Raw genomic sequence first — 18,032 nt, 5'->3', positions numbered from 1 at the left:
TAAGCCAAATTAGCCATTAACATTACCGAAAAGAGCCACAGCAGTGTGAATTCATTGCTTCATTTACTGTCCTGCTCTGTATTCAGACACAGAGTGTTTTAATATCATGTGCTGCCAAGAGCCACAGGAGACACATTAGAAGAGCCACTGGCAGCTTGAGAGCCTCAGACTGAGTATCACTGCTCTAAAGCGTCCAGTGCTGGCATGGTCAGAGGCAGGGCACTGAGCTGTAGCCTTTGGGTCTGATCCAGTCTGTCCGTTCCCATATTTCTGTGTCACTGATTTATAATAAACTCTGTAGGTTAGAGCTTGACCCCCTGGCTTCCAGATGGAGAAAAGTACAAACACATGTGCAAGATTTGGACCTACAGATTGTGCTGGAGAATGTCGGGATCTGTGCTCTTGAACCAGCAAGGGAGCCGCTGGGGTTAAAGTTACGTACAATAGAAACACTGTGTGGCTGCTGTCTATAACCACACTTACATGCAGGCTTGGCAGAATGTGACTTTCAGGTTTTATAATTGTGGTGGATAATATCCAGGTTTATTTTTAAGCATTTTTTAAGATTTTTATCTATTTTAAATTTTCACTGTGGGGTCAGACAGTTATTCAAGGACAGTACACATTGGGGTTCAAAAAGTTAAAATTTTATTAAACTGTTAAAACACAAATGGTCAGCATCACTTGTCAAATATAGAAAGTAAATATCCTTAAATCAATTAAACATTGCTGTTACTATTCCTTTGCTTGTTCATTCATAACAAGCCTGCTTCAAAAGTCTGAATCACTGGATTTTGAGTAATCCAAGGAGCATTTTTCGTACATTACTAGTGTCTTGTAAGGTATCAAATGAAAGCTGGTAACACACTGGTAATTAATATCATTGTGAAAATGTGTATGTTAACTATTCATAATTCTTCATTTAGAGTTACTGATATACTTTAAAATTTGTAACGAAACAAAGGGAGAAACAGGTTTCCTTCCAGACAGGAGGGAAGGTAGTTATCCCCCTACCTTTAATGTAAATTAAGCATTGTGAAATCAACACATGGGAGACAGCGGAGGTAATGTCTGTAGGATGACCAGACAGCAAGTGTGAACAATTGGGATGGGACGGGGTGGAGGGTAAAATGAGCCTATATAAGAAAAAGACCCAAAAATTGGAACTGTCCCTATAAAATCGGGACATCTGGTCATGCTAAATGTCAGTGAGTGTCCAGTGATGAGCTGCATAATGCAGAGGATTAGGGTGTATCCAGTGAGTTTCTCCTAGGAGGGCTGGCAGAATCCTAAGGAGTTTGGCTGGCTGGCTGACAAACTGGGATTACAGGTAGAGGGCGGCAAATCTGTGGATATCCGTGGACCATGTTTGTGGATTGGATGCAGGTACAAATTTTGTATCCATGCAGGGCTCTAGTTACAGGGCGCTGTCATCAGTGTAACACCAACAAATCTGTTTTGATAAAGGAGAAAGGTAACAAGGTCACCTATAGTTCTGGAGGGCCCTGAGAAAGCATCACAGTTGTAGACCTGCCCTGAAAACAAGCTTTTGGGAATGAAATACGTTGTTTAAAAAAGACTTAGCAGTAAGGTGTTTTCTCTAAACGGCGCTTACTGTGTATCAACCAATAGGCACAACATACATTCTTTAGGCTGGGCGTAGTTACTAATGTAGTTAGGCTAGCAGAGTTGTGTAACCCAAAGTTAGGGATGGAGGAGACAGAAACTTCCTCCGGCCTGTCTTTATATAGCAGTCAATGCTGAGTAACACTGTATACGACAACCAAACAATTTGCAAGTGTTTGTATTTGATTTAAACATTCTTCACCTGAGGTTCTGTTTTTTGCTTAGTGAAATACAAAAGTGTAACTGGAAGCATTTCTGTAAGGGGCATTAATGGGTCCTTAGAGACGGTAGGATTAACTGAGCCTCCCTACTGTCCAGTGTGAAATGAAGGCCATGCTGCTCTGCTTCACTAATGGGCGTATGCTGGTTGCTAGCTACAGAGATGTGTGTTGAGTGAATGTGTAGTTATTAATTGAGCCCCATCCACTGAGGAGAGAATTTCTGTGATGACTTCATCAGCGGTGTCCAGGCAGAGTCTACAGTTCAGCAAAATCTGATACTTCTAGTGAATTTTATTGCATAACTCCACAAACAAGATGAAATAACCTCACCAATCTAGATATCCACTAGAGAAATCTATGCATTCTGGTGCAGCGTCCATCTCCAGCTGGGTGACTTCAGGGCTGTAGGAGCAGCACGGAATGCGGAACAGTATTTGGACTGGAAAGAACAAGTGTAATTTTCTTAAAAGCTCCTGGCAGTTTCTCAAGTTCTGAAAGGCTGTAAATAATATAAATGGCCCAGAATTTCCTGCCTTGCTTTAATTAGACTGACGGGCCAAAAGGCATCATATTAATGCCAAGCTGACTCTGATACAGGAGTTGGGGCTGAAATTTTAAAAATCAAATGTGCTTTTGTCATTTAACAATCTCCATGGATAACTCATCCAGCAAGGTGGTTGCAGCCAGCAGCAGGGACACCAGAAGTCTTGTTAGAATTGCACTTAGTTTTCAGATATGTGAAGTTTGTGCTGTGAAGCTCTTTTCTCCTTCAGACGATTAGCTTGCTGGGCAGAATGGAATGGGTACTAGGGGTGGGAGGCAGTGTGGCCTAGTGGATAATCCACTGAACTGGGACTCTGGAGATCCACTTGTAATCTCAGCTCTGCTACTGTCCTTCTGGGTGACCTTGGGCAAATCACTTCACCTCTGCCTCAGTTTCCCCATTGGTAAACTGGGCCTAATGATATGGACCTCCTTTGTAAAGCACTTTGAGCTCTACTGAAGAAATGCACTTTGAAAGAGTAGCGTGTTCATACTGGTGTCTCTTATCCTCTGTTTGTAATAACTTCATATAAACGTGGAAATACCATTTTCCTGCCCTGTGTTGGGTAACTCTGGATTCTTGCTACCAGGACCATTAGAAACAGGGAGTGAAACAACACCAGCTGGTTCGGTTCACACTGTGTTGATGCACAGCATCAACAGTGGCAGCAGCGCCCAGGCAGAGAAATGTTTGTTAGGGCAGTTTGTGCTTCCTCTGTAACAGTAGGTGCACAGAAGCTGTAATGCCGTGTGAGGGTCTGAACTTGTTACAGTTAAGGGTGAGCTGGACTTTTGCCCTTTCTGTCTCTGCAGGCACTTTTCCTTTCTTCTGTGAGTGCAGTGTTGTGCTTCACCCCACTTCTGGACTGGATGACCAGGCGACAACCCCCCCTCGTTACCATTTGTATCACCACAGCTGCTAATAGGCGTCTCTTTGGGAGCTTGTGACGAGTATGAAATCTCAGTGACTTGGGACAGCTTCAGACATGTCTGAGCTAAACGTAGCCTTCCGTTGCCAGGGGAAGTAGGCCCCACTTGACCCAACCCCCACCAACATTGGGGCTGGGCGAGAGGGTCTACCTGTGCAGCTTCTGCCTCTGTCATCCGGTCTGTGTGTGTCTCAGCTCACAGGCAGTCTTCTGTCCTATTCAAAGTCTGCTCTGCAACGCTTGAACCTGGTCAACCTGCTGCTCACAGGTCAGGCCAGCCAAAGCCTTGGCCAGGAGTGAGGTGGGGCTACTGTTGAGGGAGCTGACACCTATATTGGGGTTAACTGTTTGCCTTCCTGCAACCCTCTGGAGCCCATCAGGACCACGTTAACTCTTAGTGTTCCATAGAGCCACCACCCACTCAGAATTGAACAAGTGGAGGTTCATACACCACTCCAAATAATAGAGCTCCCATGTTCATGTTGGTAGGCCAGGAATAGCTCCTCACTAGGAACCCCAGCACTTTGGGCTGGACTTCTCCTTTGATTGCTGCCTCTGAACCTCACTAGTGGCATTCCCCTTCTCTGTTGTGTCTGCTTCTGGCTAATAAATTTAGTCCCCTTGGGAGTTTTGGCTGAATCATCCAAGGCCTCTTCCAACAAGACTACGATGGGCTATGTTATGGGTCTAAACAGTCAGTCATGTTCTCCTAACTCGTCACAGAGGATGCGTGTCAGTTGGAGCAGCACTGAGCTAGCAGGGCTGGCAGGCAAAGGGTTAAGATACCAGACAGCGCTCCAGGTGTTTGCACATAATCTAAATGATATGATCTGTTCAAATGCCTGTCCAGACTAAAACAGCCAGTCCAGCTGGTGTCACTCCCCGCCCACATCACCAACCAACCAATTAACCATTCCAGCTGCCAAGCAGGAAAATAAAGTACCCCGCCACCCCCATTTCCAGCGGACTGATGGGCCTTGCAGCTCGTCTAGGTGCTATATAAGGAGTGTTCTGGACCAGGGGGGCAGTCATATCCAAAGTGGCGGGTCCTTTGCAGAAAACACCCTGCTGCCAGTGCCAGTCCCCTCCCAACCCGGGGGCTGAAAGCTTGAGTGCCTCAGGAGATCATTTCTCAATGATCTGCTGGCTGTGCCAAGGCCACCGCCTACACAGATGCTTCTTGTGCAACCACTTTATTTTGGAAGTAGTCTCCTAGGCTGATCTGCACGGTGAAACTGCACCAGTTGAAGTAAACTGGCTTCTGAGGCCAAGTGTGCACACAAACCTGCCCTGTTTAACTAACACGATGCTTTAGACTGACTTTTAGTTAAACTGCTGCAAGTCTGTGTGTAGAGAACGCCTGACTGTACTTAGTGAAACCCATGCAGTTCCCTTGTGTGGAAAGTTTCAGTTGGTTTGAATGCCCACACAAGGGGATTGCATGGACTTGAAGGGGATTTAGAGCCAGTGTAGTTAAAGCGTCATAGGCAGCGAGTTCCATACCCACGTGGTGCTCGGGCACAAGCAATATTCAGAGCCTAGGGGCCTAGCTCCACAAATATTTGGGTGAGATCCGGCTCCACCTGCCCCTCCTCCCCACACACCTTCTCTGAGTGTCCCCGGGCCCCGACTTGCTGCCCCCACCTCCCACTCGCCTTTCCTGGGCTCCAGAGCAGAGAGACACTGACACACACTCTCTTCAGGGCATCTCCATGTTGCCTCCCTGAAGCAACTGCTGCCGCAGGGTCCTAGTGCCCCCACGTCACTGCCAGGGCAGACTGACTCTGAGCCTGCCGTTCCCCCTCAAACCCTTCCCTTTTCCGGCAGGACCCTCCAGCAGCACAGCCCCCCTTCTCCCCCGGCCCACAGTCACTGCTTCTGCCCCATGCTGGGCAAGAAGGCAGCCCCCTCCCTCAGCCCCAGTGAGGTTACAGTCAGGGGCAACAGCAGGGGAGGAGGCTCACGCAGCACCCCCTGGCACCCACCATGGGGGAGGTGGGGGAGATTCCTGGACCTGAGAGAGGCCCTAAAAGCACATCCAGTGACAGTGGTGGGGGGGAGTGTGCTGCTGGGGGGGCAGGAAAGGGGGTCTCCTCCCCCAGAGCTTGCCGCTGCTGGCAGGGAAGGGCTGGGGGGAATCCTCCTCTCTGGCCCCTGTCCCGGAGCAGCCTGCCTACACCCCAAACTAATCCCCAGCCCTGTCCCACCCCAGAGCCCACACCCCAGCCAGAGCTTTCACCCCTACCACATCCTCAACTATCTGTCCAAGCCCTGAGCCCCTCCAGCACCCCAAACACCTTATTCCCAGTCCCAGCCAGAGCCCTCACCCCGACACTCCTACTCTCACCCTGAGCCCCTCCCACACCCCAAGCCCCCCATTGCCAGCCCCAGACAGAGCCCTCACCCCCGACACCCCTACTGTCGCCCTGAGCCCCTCCCGCACTCCAACCGCCTCATCTGAAGCCACACCCCACAGCCCTCACCCCTGCATCCCATCCCTCTGCACCCCTCCCTCACCCAAACTCCCTCCCAGAGCCTTGGACAGGTAGGGGGCAGAGTTGCGAGGGACAGAGTTTGGGCACCACCAAAATTTCTACAAACCTGCCACCCCTGAAAGCAATGCTATTCCTGTGTGTAGCCCAGGCTGAGCTTTGCAGAGGTGCTCTCTGTTGAACTAATATTCAAACAGTAAAAGGGTTGCCAAATTAGTCAGAACTTCTAGGAACTACTTCTATGCCAAACCTCCCAGGCTCCCCTACAGATTGTGATGTTCAAATCAACTTCCGCTCCCCCTCAAACGGAAACCTCTGTGTTCATTGTCAGGAGGAAATAAGATGTCAGGCTGACTGCTGAGGGTGGACAGAAACAGGCCTTTTGGCAAGACTCCTAATGAAAAGTACTCCCTGCATTTGTCACTGTAGAAAGCCAGAGCACCTCAGTTGTTTGCTTAAGTAGCTGGTGTGTACTGGGTTGGGGAGAGGCAGGAGAAGTGGAACCTCAGCATTAGTAGGTGAGGAAGGGGGAGAATCTCCCCATTAGGAGATGGCTCTTATTAGATCTTGTCCCTAACTAATCTGAGGCCTGTCCTTGAGTGTAGCAGACAGTGATCCGCTACAGTAAGTTTCATTCCACTGTGCAGTCTATGAGAGAGCTTCTGCATCAAATGGAGAGGCTGTCTCCCATGGTGTGTATTAAACACCCATTTCAATCTGTTCTGTTTCTGGTTTCTCTTTGCATGGCCTGTAGGGCTTCCGTCCAGGCTTAATGTTTTGTGCCAATCCCCATTTTCTGTGGGACCATTTTTTAGGACTCACTCCACCCACAGAAAAGTCTCTTTTCTGCATCAATACTGATCAATAGGCCAGTGTTTCTCTGTTGCATTTGCCAGGGACAATAACCTTCTCCCTTTATCTATTGGTTGCTCATTTCACCATAATCTTAAATGATCCCTGTTAATGCATTTTGCAGAGGATTTTAGTTGAATGTTTCAGCCCATCTTCTTAGGTTATAATTAGGAATGTGGGCCCATTAGAGGCACAAGTCTTTCCCAGACTCTGGCATTACTGTTACACTGGCTGCGTCTGGGTCTTTCATCCATCTTGGCTGGGGAAATCACATCTCAAGCAGCTTCATTTGGTATTTCAAGTTATTAAATTGTAGCTTTGTACAGTGGGTTGATAAAAGCTTTTCTGATCCCTCTGAACATTCTGGACTGGTTAGGGATATACCACAAGGGCTATAAGCTGGTCTCTAGCAGATGAGCGGTTGATTCCAGCTTTTCCCCTCTGCTTGTGCCTGTGCTCAGGCTAAGGGGCACTGGGACAGTAGAGGGATGACTGTCTGTACAGCCCCAGGTCCGGGCACTGGCTTGGTCCCTAGGCTATGGCGGGTTTTGCAGTTACCACATTTTGACTTGATTATAAAAGTTCTGTGGTGCCGACCAAACCTTCCTGAAGGCAGGGTTGGCTCTAGGCACCAGCAAACCAAGCATGTGCTTGGGGCAGCACATTTTCAGGGATGGCAGTCCGGCAATCCTTTTTTTTCTTCTGGTGGCAAAAGCCTAGAGCTGGCTTTGGCAGTAGCAGGGCATTGTGCGCGGAGGGTGCCCTGGGGCCGCTGTGGTTCGTGCTGTGGGGGAGCAGCGCCCAGACGTTGTGGCTGAACCAGGCAGGTTCCAAGTGGGAGACACTCAGGCTAGGGGCTGCCCTGCGGGGCACACGGAGCAACTTTCAGGTGCTGCAAGGCGGCCACCCCCCAGCATCGCAGCCGAGGCTGGTCAAAGCAGCCCGAGCCACTCAGGGACTGCAGCAGAGTGGCCAGAAGCAGCAGCGATGGTGGGGCTCCCTGCCCTGGCTCCTCAGCCCCCTCCCGGGGCAGTCCCCTGGCTCTGCCCTCCCCGGTCCTGGTCAGTCCTGGAGGCAGGAGCCCCGGCTGGAGGGACCCTGGCTGAGGCACAGCCCGGGAGCCCCACTGCTTACCCCGACCCTACTAGGGCTGGACTGGCTGGAGGCGAGGGGGCAGCGGGCAGAGTCAGCACTGGTGGGGGAGGAGCCTAGGGCTGGGATGGCAGGGGGTGGGGTGGGGTGGGAGAGAGCACTGGTGGGGGAGGAGTGAGAACCCAGGGCTGGGGTGGGAGGCAGCCAAAAATTTTTTTGCTTAGGGCAGCAAAAAACCTAGAGCCGGCCCTGCCTGAAAGTTCCTGTATTTGCGCTGCTGAGTCATGCTGCAGGCCAGGAGCTGGCTTTCTGGCTTCCCACGTGAGCTTTCTGGTGTGCAGTTGCGTACCTCAGACCTCTTCCAGCATTTCCTGTCCAAAGACTGCATACTTCCCTCTTGCATATATAACTGGGTTATGTTTTCCCTCTCGTGCCTTAGGGAGCTCTTCTAGCCAGCTAAAGGGACGCTGTCAGCACAGTCAGAAAAGGTTTTTTCCACCCCATAGGAGTTTGTCTCGGTTTTCCCAGCTAGTTCATGCTGAGCATTTGACAGCATTGGATATATGGTCAGAGTGCCTGTTTCCCTGCAGAACTGGTCACTTTCTTGTGCCGTCACCCAGTGCAAGGGACTGAAAAACATGCTACAAATCGTATCTTCCTGTGTTGTAAAACCCCACGGGTTGGCAGAGGGGCTAGATTTCAGTTTAGTGGCGGTGTCTAAACCTCCTGGCTTTGAGGCTAACTTGTCATTTTATGCCCCTAGAATAACAGCCTCCATGACGGCCCAGAGCATTCAGGCAAGATTTATTTTTGCTTGTTGGATTTGTAACTCCATCCATACAAACTGTGTGTATATCCAGCCTTGTCACACAACCTAGGAACAGGACTTCCCTCTCCCTTGTTCCCTCGTAGCTAGAGAACACCTCTTCCAAGGGGTCCTTCCTCCCCTGGGAGCTCTCCCTTCCTTCTCCACACCTTTCTGAAATCCCTCCCTCCCTTGTCCCCAGCCACCTATTTAATAGTGTCTCCCTAGGAGTTCACATACAGGCCTCCCTCATGTAGGTTGGAGAAGGGGGAGCGGGTAGAAGGCCACAGAGCTGGCACTGGCTGGGCCTCCCTCTAGCTCAGCGGTTCTCAACCCGTGGGCTGCATGCAGCCCAATTAGCACACAGCTGCGGCCCAGCTCAGTTGTGTGCTAAAGGCCATGGGGGCTCTGGGTCCTGGCTCCACCTGGCGGGCACAGGGTCCGGGCTGCGGTGGGGTCCGGGCTGCCGGCTGCTGCACGGCCCCACACGTTGAGGTCAGGGTCCCTGCCCCCAAGCCTGACTCTCCGCTCCGGGCCCCTCTCGGTGGAGTAGTCTCTGGCCAGAGCGCCCTGGGCATAGGAGTTTGTGGGGAGGGTTAGGTGGAGGCACTGTGGTTCTCAACCTGCAGCCCAGGTAACACTTTGTGACCTACAGTGGTAAATAGGTTGAGAACCATTGCTCTAGCTGGTGTATGCCCTCCCCCTCATACTGTTGGCCAAAGGGAGATGGGGAAGATGCTCTTAAAGGCTTAGTCTGGCTGCTCTACCCTTGTGCTGGCTTCTTGCTGGGTTCTGTCTGGGCCCCCAAACATGGCTGTGCCTCAGGTCCTGCTGCACCTCCCTTGGGAGACTGACTGTCCCACAGCCTGGCAGATCTCCCTTCCAGGAGACTGTTCCTTTGCTCAGCTTCATCTTGTTACTCCTTATCCTTCCCTCGCCCACCCTGAACAACCCCTCTCTCCTTACACCTGCTTATCAGTGATATCTCCCTCAGACCTGATCCCTGCTATAAAAGCCAAGGCTGCTTGTGGAGTGTAAACACTGAGGTGGGGCTGTGTTTGACCATTGCTCAAGCAGGTTACACAAACAGTAGCTTGCAAGGTAATCTAAGGGCTTGTCTACACTGGCACTTTACAGCACTGCAACTTCCTTGCTCAGGGGTGTGAAAAAAACACCCCCCTGACCTCTGCAAGTTTCAGCACTGTAAAGTGCCAGCGTAGACAGTGCACCAGCACTGGGAGCTATTTCCCTCATGGAAACTGTTCCCAGCGCTATGCCATGACTACACAAGCCATGTTAAAGCGCTGCCGCGGCAGCACTTTAATGTTGCCAGTGAAGATGTGCCCTAAGGTGTACTGAGATGTTGACATTTATTCCTGTGACTCATTTGCGGGCAGGTTCTTGGCTTCCCCTCTCCTGGTGTGAGCTGCCGGTGCTAAGTGAGGCATTAGTCCCCATGCTCTTCTTCCCAGACCACCTTTCCTCACACCCAGGGGCCCCTCCAGACTTCTCACCAGCACCTTTGTCACCCCAGCAGTTAGTGCAGATGAAGCCAGCACTCCAGGACTGAAGAATGCTGCAGTGAAGGTGGCTTTGGGGAAAGGGCTCTGTGCTTGCCCAGTGCTGAAGGGAGAATGGGTGTTGAGTGCTAACAGCTTTGCTGGCCTTCATTGCCCTTTGCCATATTCAAGAGCTCTGTTAAACTTGATTCCCAATTGAGCCAGGGGCTCGGATGCTGCATGTTTCAAATAACAGAGGTCCTTGGCTCCTCCAGCTCTGGGACTCTGCAGTAGATTAAAATACCTGAGCTAATCAAACCAGCCCCTGCCCCCATAATGAGATCTCCCAGGCTTCTACGGATCATCTTTTTATAATAGATCCTTCTTTGATCCCTCGCTAAGGGATGGCTTTTCCCCACCGCTCCCTGAGGTGGCAGTCATTTCTGTGTACCTCTTGCTCCCAGCTGGCCACATCTCATCCACCGGAGTGGTCCCATACTGCTTTACTGATACCTCAGCCTTTAACTCCTCCTCCATTTCACTCCTCTTGTGGCATACTTCCAGGGGTGACTGCTGTGCCACGGCTGCTCAGAATCTGGTGACTGGCTTGCTGAACTGGGTTAGCTGCAGGGAGCACATTGCAGGCATGCTCTGGAGAGCCTGCTGGCTCCCTCCTTGCCTAAAACATGGTGTGATGAGAAGGAGCTAAGAGCGCTATGGAGTTTGGCACCCACTACCTAAGAGTAATTAATTCCTCTCATTAAAGTTGGGATGGCAACCCCCATCTTTTCATGTTCTCTGTGTGTTATGGGGGGAGGGATAGCTCAGTGGTTTGAACATTGACCTGCCAAACCCAGGGTTGTGAGTTCAGCCCTTAAGGGGGCCACTTAGAGATTTGGGACAAAAAATCTGTACTTGGTCCTGCTAGTGGAGGCAGGAGGCTGGACTCAGTGACCTTTCAGGGTCCCTTGCAGTTCTATGAGATAGGAATATCTCCATATATTATATATGTGTGTGTGTATACATATATATACCTACTGTATTTTCCACTGCATGCATCTGATGAAGTGGGTTTTAGCCCACAAAAGCTTATGCTCAAATTTGTTAGTCTCTAAGGTTCCACACAGCTACCACTCTGAAACCTGTTACCTGAGACTTGTCTCCCATCTAATGCACCAATATGTTATTTGACACCTGTTACTGTGCTCTGGCTAACAGTTCCTGGAAGTGAGTATCTGGGGGTTGCTGGGTGGGGATCTTCAGTGGAAGGCCCTTGACTCTGGAAATCATTTTTCCTTTTTGGAAACCTGCATTCAGAGCATAGTTCAAAGCTGACCTGCTCCCTCCAGCAGCTGCCTGAGCATCTCCCAGAGCAGTCTTTTGTGAGTTTGTTCCAGCTTAATTAGGGACAGGAGTATCTTTAGTTTGGTCAGTCACTAACTTTGTAGTGTACAGTCATTGAAAATTAATTCTGCAGGAGCTCTGTAGGCAAAGTGTGTGCGTGCGCGTATGCTCTGCCTTCTTGGCCAACACACCCAGACTGTGCCAGGGACCTCCAGAGCTAAAAGCATGACCTGTTACAGCTTGAGCTAAAGAACTGTGCCTCTGTAGCTATGGGCTGTACTGGTTCGCATCCTCTGTGGATCAGGCACAGAGGGGGCCCTGTAACACACACCACTGGGTTACATATGCACATGCAGCATGGAGATTCCTAAACTAAAGGATTGGAAGCCCTGTGTTATGTAGCTATGACTCTCTTCAAGGGCTTGAAAGTGTTAAATCTTCATGCTGTGATCCATGTGGTATCATAAAGTTATGAAGTAACAGTTAAATGCCAGGATTCAAATTGTGCTGTGAGTTGGAAAAGTGTCAAGTCCAAATGGCATTTATAGATGTGTTTAATTTAGTAAAGTATTTCAAGGAGCTTTTGTTTCTCCTTTGTAACAATTTTGAAAATTGGTTCTTGGTTTTAAAGAAAACACTGTTAGGAAAAATCACACTTCAGCAATTCCTTGCCTCTGCTACTAACTCATGAGGCTGTTGAACTGTAGGAACTCAGTAAATTTACTCTTTGTCATTTATAGAGTCTTATTTTTGAAGTTCACCCAGCCTGAGTAATGAAAATAGTGAGCCAATTTCACCGACTGGTTTTCCCACACTGTGTTTGTGCAGCCTTTTCTGTAGAGATGGACCCATACCAAACTAACAGCCCTAACATTATAGGGAAGGTATTCTAAGTGTTTAAATTTTGCACCTCAAACCCATCATAAGGCTTGAGGTTCTCACTCTCGAGTTAAGTGAAACCCTGTTAAACACTGAGCAGATGAAGCTAATTCTTATCAAAGGATTTAAAAAAATAAAACCCAAACAAACCCCAAAAGAAGCAGAAGTGCATGCTGAGGCTTTGATCCTGCCCAGTTTTTATTCTTCACTCTCAGTGTTTCACCTGTTGTACCATGTGCTCATTAAGAAGACAGATAACTTTAAAATTACAAGTCCAAGCAAGTGCTGTGTCTTAGGAAGCCAGAGTGATCCACATACTTAGGAAAATGCTTTTCTGTGATCAGTGGCCACTGGCTGCTCTGCTCCTGGGGGACTGGGTGAATTTTCTGTGTGATTAAGAGTGACAATTTGACATACAGGCCCCACGGCAAAGGGAACTTGTACATTCCTTGCAGTCACTTTGTGTGGGAATGCGTTCTGGTGGGACTCTAATACATACAGCGAGGCAAGGTATTCTGAGACAAACTTTGAAGGTAATTCACCCTGGAAAGCACTTTTTTTTTTTTTTTTTTTTTTTAATGAGATTACAGGTTAATAAAGGTACCGGTTTTGAAATAAAATATTTAGACTGCTACAAGGCATTTGACTTGTTACCACGTGACATTTTGATTAAAAAAAACTATAAAGGTATAAAATTTAACCTGGCACACATTAAATGGATTAAAAGCTGGTGAAGTGATTGGTCTCAAAATATAATTGTAAATGGGGAATCATCATTGAATGAGTGTGTTTCTAGTGGGCTACCGTAGGGATCAGTTTTGGCCCTCTGCTATTTAACATTTTTACGAGTGCTCTGGAAGAAAACATAAAATTATCACTGATAAAGTTTGTAGGTGAAACACAGATTGAGGGAGTGGTAAACTTGTCACTGATAGAGCAATTGGATCGCTTGATAGGCTGGGCTCAAGCAAACAGTATGTGTTTTTTATATGGCTAAATGTGCATATCTAGGAACAAAGAATGCAGATCGTACTTAAACAATGGGGGGCTCCATCCTGATAAGCAGCAACTCAAAATGATTTGGGGGTTGTGGTGGATGATAGCTGAACGGTGCTGTGACCAAAAGGGCTCATGCAATCTGCTGTATAAACAGGGGAATCTCAAGTAGGAGCAGACAAGTTATTTTACCTCTATTTAGCACTTGTGTGACTGCTGCTGTAATCTTGTGTCTCACTGTAGTGTCCACATTTCAAGAAGGTGTTGATAAATTGGAGGGAGTTTAGAGAAGAGCCACAAGAATGAGTAAAGGATTAGAAAGCATATCTACCCCTCTGATACTATCTTATGATAGATTCAGAGCTCGGTCTATTTAGCTTAACAAAGGGAAAGTTAACAGGTGACTTGGTTACAGTCTGCAAGTACCTGCATGGGGAATGGATATTTAATACTGGGCTCTTCAGTCTAGCAGAGAGAGGTCTGACACAATCCACTGGCTGGAAGTCGAAGCTAGACAAATTCAGACTGGAAATAGGGTGTAAAATTTTAACAGTGAGGGTAATTATCCCTTGGAACAAGGGTTGCTGTGGATTCTCCATCGTGAAATGGGCTGTTTTTCTAACAGGTCTGCTTTAGGAATGATTGTAGAGAAGGTCTCTGGCCTGTGTTGTACAGGAGAGGTCAGACTAGATGATCCCAATGGTCCCTTCTGGCCTTGGCATCTCTGGATCTGTTTCCCAATTCCAGCCCTGTAGCTGCCTGCCAGGATTGCAGTCTCCCCACTGGTCTGACCCTCTGCAGAGCGCAGGGTGGGAAGTGTAATCTGTTCTCATTGGCTACTGCACCAGGGTGTAGTGATCGGCTCATGTTACCCCAGCAGACACCACCCTCGCCTGAAACAAATGGGCTTCTTTGGAGTTTGTTGCCAGAGGGGGAGAGTGGAGGGGGCTGCTGATGTAATAATATGTTAATGGCACAGGAATTAAATGCAGCCAAGTAACACTTGAGGCAGGAAGCCAAGCTATCCTGGAACAACTCCAGTGAGCACTGAAGTTCAGTAACTATTGAGGGAGGATCCTAGGGCTCTTCTAGCTTGCTGAACCTCCCAGCCCCTTGTGGGGCGAGTGTTGTAGTATTCCCTGATAGGCAGCGTGGGGCACACTTTACCCGAGACAGCTTGGGGCAGGGGAGCAGACACACTGCTCGCTGTGTCCTTGGCTAAAGCAAACCTGCCCTGCTGACCAGGACAGAATTCTGCTGGCATTGGAGTATGCTGTGCTGCCTGCCTGAGCACCCAGCTAGCATGCTGCACCTGTGGTCTGGACATGCTCCCTCCTCATGCAACATGCCCCCACGTGGGATTCATCTGCTGGATGTTTCTGCTAATGCTCTTCTGAGGGCTGTGTCTAACTTGTGCCTTGTTACTTGAGTGTAGGTGGAAGAAGCAGCTCCCGTTCTCTGTTCCCATTGAGAGAGTCACATTTCGTAGAGGGCTGGATTCAACAGTCAACTTAGTCACTGAGAAACTCCCTGGCAGATCCAAGAATGGAATTCTGGGGCCAAGTTCTTACCCGGTGTAAGCCAGTGCAACTTGTTCAAGTCTGCTGAGTTGCATCAGCTTTACTCCAGCTTTGAAGAGTTCCTTGAGTCTCTCTTGACCCTGAAATCCTGACTATACAAGGGCCACGCTCAAATTGCCTAGTTCATCTGCACTTGTGTTGGCAATGTTGACAGCTCTACTGCAAGCGGGTTGCCATCTGCTGCCATGGCTAAACCTCCTGTCACCTAACCTCGCTCAAAGTGGGTCTGACTACACAAGGGTTCCCAGTGTTGCTCATGGCGGCGGAGCTGAACTAGTCTTAGCAATAGTGGGAAGTGTCTGAAAATTGTCTCTAGTGTCAAGAGGGCCCAAGCCTCCTGCACTAATCATTAGTTCACTTCCCACCCTTCATTTTACTCTCTCCTTCTTGCCAGAGGTCATGCTGGCTCCTGTGATCAAGATGGAAATATATTTTCAGTTGCCATTGATTGATAGATGCGTTGCCTGTTGCACACCTGTGTGCAGATAGGTATAGTACTTGGGCAGCATGTATGCATATACACACACCTGTGTAGGTACAGTTGTCCTTTCATGTGTAGATATAGTTGTCCAGGGCGCAGCTTGAGGAGGGCCCAGCATCTACTTTTGTAGGCTGTAGATTTTCAGATGCTTTAAACTGCTGGGTCTGTGTTCCCACGTTAGAATATTCTTTGCTGCACCAGACCAGGCAAGCATTGTGGTTTGGGCAGTGTCTGTCAGAGGGGACAGTTCCAGGGAGGGCTCTGCTCCCCTGAGCTGGGGATAGCATGCAGGTATGGTTCTGCCTTCTCCCCAGAGGCAGCACTTGTTTTGCTGTCTGGAGCCATGTAGGGTCCATCCTGGATGCAGGTGAGAAGGAGTTGGAGACTCACGATTCTGGAAAGATGACTGAAGCTTGTGTGCTGGCAGGATCTGGTAGAGAACTGCCGGGTGCCATCCCATTGGAAGGGCTCAGGTTGTGTATTCCTTTCCATTGGCGCTAACTCCGGTCAATGGGGTGGGAAGTCTGCTGGCTGCTATTGTTTGCATCTCCCATGTTAACCCTTTGACTAACCATGAGCCGCACCCCATGCACTTCACTGGGGTGGATGCAGCATGTTACCAAATTAAAAACAAAGTCCTTATTGTCTTCCTGCACTGCCCTGCTCAGTATGGCAGCAAGCACTTCCCCCTCTCTGAGTGACAGCTCTTGGCTTTCATCCCATCACCACCTCTCCTGCCAATCATGGCACGTTCTGAGCCTCTGAATGTGTTCCTCTGCTGCAGCAGGGAGCGTTCATGTTAGTCAGTGCAGACCCAATGGGGACCGCAGACAGGGCACTACAGTGTGGGCAAGCTTTTAAAAAGTCTTTGAGTGCTTCTCCTCATTACCCCAGCAGTCAGGTAAACGGTACTGGGAAAGAGGAGAGCCTTCCCTGTCCTACTCTGCTCCTTCATTTTGCATCTGTTGCGGCATGGGGTTTCCATCCTGGTTGTGGCTGAGTCACCAGTGGTGACACTGGCCTGGGTTTCCAAGAATCCATGTTTGTATGCCCAACTGGGGTGTGCCTGTGCAAGATGCAGTGCTGCAGATCTGGGCTTTGTTCTCCAATGCATGTGCTCATGAAGGGATGTGCTGCGTGAGTTTCTTTGTGGCAGGGGTGCCTATTGGCTCTTGCCATCTGTACTGTTTGTAATCCTCCCCACTCTCAGAGACTGGAAATTCAGTGCTGCTCAGGGAATTCAGATTGCTTCCGTCCATGCTGCCCTATCCCGGAGCTGGGTTTCAGCTTGGCTGTGACTCTGGATTAAATCCTGCTGCTCTTGCGAGTTTGGCCTGAGGTGAGAAGGGTAGGCTATGGCCCTTTCCACTCAGAAGGGCAGCTCATTAAAGACGATAAGCTGTACTGAGAGCTGCATTGAAGCTACACAGCTACTGCTTATCCTTGTAATCCTCTCTGAATGATTCTTGATCTCTGTTTTTGCAGGGAAGGGAACGAACCCGAGGATTCCATGAAGATCTCATACAGCGAGTTGTTGCACAAAGTCTGCCAATTTGCCAATGTTCTCCGGGATCAAGGTACCTGACTTAGCTCACTTTTATGCTGCTCTGATGTGGGAGGTGGTATTGCCTAGGGGCGAGGGCACCAGACTGGGACCTGGGTTCCCAGCTCTGCCACGGGCCTGTATTCTGTGCACCCGTTTCCACAAGTGTAGAATGGAGATAAAGATACTGACCTCTGTAAAGTGCTTTGAGAGCTACTGATAAGCACGATACAAGGGCTAGAGATTATTGTTATTAAATCCATTACTGTGTTTAGTTAGGTTATAACTGACACCTTGCTAGGAACTTACTAGAGGTTTTGATGATAGCACCGGAAGCTGGTTGCATTGGTACCTCTTTGAAGGGGCATTGCATAGAGTGGCACCCTGGTGCAGTAACCTTTCCAGGTGCCTTACAAGAACTTCAGTGATTACAAAAGCAAAGTGTATGTGCGCACACTTGTGTTCTGCATATAGACGGCTTGGAAATCACTGGCATTCATATTGTTGCCATTTCACTATAAAACTTTGTAAGCACTTTTGGTTCTTTGGCTTTATACTATGCCAGTCAGTCATTATTGTCCAAGCTAATGTCACTGGGAATCTTCAGTGGGGCCTTGCATCTTTATTAAACACATTAATGCATACAGGGTTAAACATTCAACCCAGTGGCTCCTGTCAGCTGAGCTTTAAACTGAGAGCTTCTTTGCATGTGGCAGTGATGTTGATTAACATTCTGCTAGTTTGTGGTTTTGTATCCTATTTCCTGACTCCTGTAGTGGTTATTTCCTATCCTTTCTCTAGGAGCAGCAGCGCACAGATCTCTGATAGCCTCGTGTCACTGAAATCTTAGCTGTTCTACCAGCCTGCTGGCATGGGAAATATCTTCTGTTTCTTTTTTACAGGAGTAAAGAAAGGAGACAGAGTTTCTATCTACATGCCAATGATTATTGAGCTGGTTGTTGCCATGCTCGCCTGTGCCAGGATTGGAGCACTTCACTCCATTGTGGTAGGAGCAACTGCTGGGAATTATGCTAAATTCAGAGCTGCTGCTTGGGATATAGATAGTTTTCCTGTGGTGGAGTGACAGAGGGCTGAGAAGAGTTGGTAAGCTGGGCAGTGATTATGAGATGGATGGTGGCTAAAATTAAGG

The 18,032-nt window shown here is 48.9% G+C and overlaps 1 protein-coding gene across 3 annotated transcripts in view; it reads left to right on the top strand.

Moving 5' to 3' along the window:
* ACSS2 (acyl-CoA synthetase short chain family member 2) overlaps nt 1-18,032 on the top strand; it is a 66,562-nt gene that overhangs the window by 20,229 nt on the left and 28,301 nt on the right. For all 3 annotated transcript variants that reach the window (XM_032789300.2, XM_032789301.2, XM_032789299.2), the window contains exons 2-3: nt 16,825-16,916; nt 17,785-17,888. In XM_032789300.2, the coding sequence (XP_032645191.1) occupies nt 16,825-16,916; nt 17,785-17,888 (196 nt within the window). The remainder of the gene's footprint in view (nt 1-16,824; nt 16,917-17,784; nt 17,889-18,032) is intronic.

The sequence above is a fragment of the Chelonoidis abingdonii genome, chromosome 14 (genome assembly GCF_003597395.2).
Source record: "Chelonoidis abingdonii isolate Lonesome George chromosome 14, CheloAbing_2.0, whole genome shotgun sequence".
In the NCBI taxonomy this organism is placed as follows: Eukaryota; Metazoa; Chordata; order Testudines; family Testudinidae; genus Chelonoidis; species Chelonoidis abingdonii.
This window is presented reverse-complemented; position numbering and strand designations above follow the sequence as displayed.